The sequence below is a fragment of the Phytophthora parasitica genome, assembly GCF_000247585.1.
Source record: "Phytophthora parasitica INRA-310 unplaced genomic scaffold supercont2.8, whole genome shotgun sequence".
NCBI lineage: Eukaryota > Oomycota > Peronosporomycetes > Peronosporales > Peronosporaceae > Phytophthora > Phytophthora nicotianae.
The window spans coordinates 834,308-835,058 of record NW_008648994.1 but is presented as its reverse complement, the minus strand read 5'-3'; the positions used below and the strand labels follow the sequence as shown (position 1 = coordinate 835,058).

Here is a 751-nt window from a genome sequence, read left to right as displayed (position 1 = left end):
AAGGCTGTGTTGCGCCTGCTGAAGGATGCCGGCATCACGCCAGGCTCCTTTGCAGCGAAGGATCTGTTCCATCTGGACCTCGAAGCGATCCAGATTACACTGTCGGAGCACTTCGAAAAGCTGAAGGTATTGGTCGGAGAGGCAGAAACTCAGACGAATGTCGAGACGAAGCTGGAAGCCGCGGTGATTCAGCTCCCTAGATCGGCTTCGCCGACTGGATCGTCCCAGCATTCGCATTATGCGTCAGCGACCTCGATGGCCGACTCAGACACCTCGGAGGGAGTCGAGCGAATGCAGCTTGGACCTTCAGGAGCCGCGATGTTACAACCCAGATCGCAACATGTATCGAACGCGATGTCCAGGGCAGATGCTCCTGTGGCGGCCAGCAGGTTGAACGAAAACCCAGACAGATTGCAGACGTTCTTCAACTCGACGACGGAACGCTTCTTGAAGGAGCAACAGTGCCCCTGGTGAGAAGGACGGAACCGCAGGACGTCGACATGGAGTCCGTGGGATCAGACCACGGAGAATACGATCCGGACGACTTGGATCTCCCTGCCTCCCGTCAAGCGACTGTAGCCACAGCCGTTACCTCGACTGGGCTGCCGGCAATCATCCCTCGCATTCGCGTGTCCGCCATGTCGGAACTCAAAGCGTTCGCCGGAAAGGACGACGACGAGGATCGCGCGCGGGCTTGGATTGGCAAGGTGAAGTCAGCGTTCGTCCGTGATCAGGCTCCAGACGACGAGAA

General features: G+C 58.2%; 1 protein-coding gene across 1 annotated transcript; it reads left to right on the top strand.

Annotated features, from left to right (window-relative positions):
• Positions 1-255: 255 nt before the first annotated feature.
• On the top strand, positions 256-474 carry PPTG_21765 (hypothetical protein; the record flags this gene model as incomplete). The annotated part of the gene is made up of 1 exon (XM_008899950.1): positions 256-474. One exon carries the CDS (start codon positions 256-258, stop codon positions 472-474), a length of 219 nt encoding a protein of 72 aa, XP_008898198.1.
• Between the last annotated feature and the right edge of the window lie 277 nt (positions 475-751).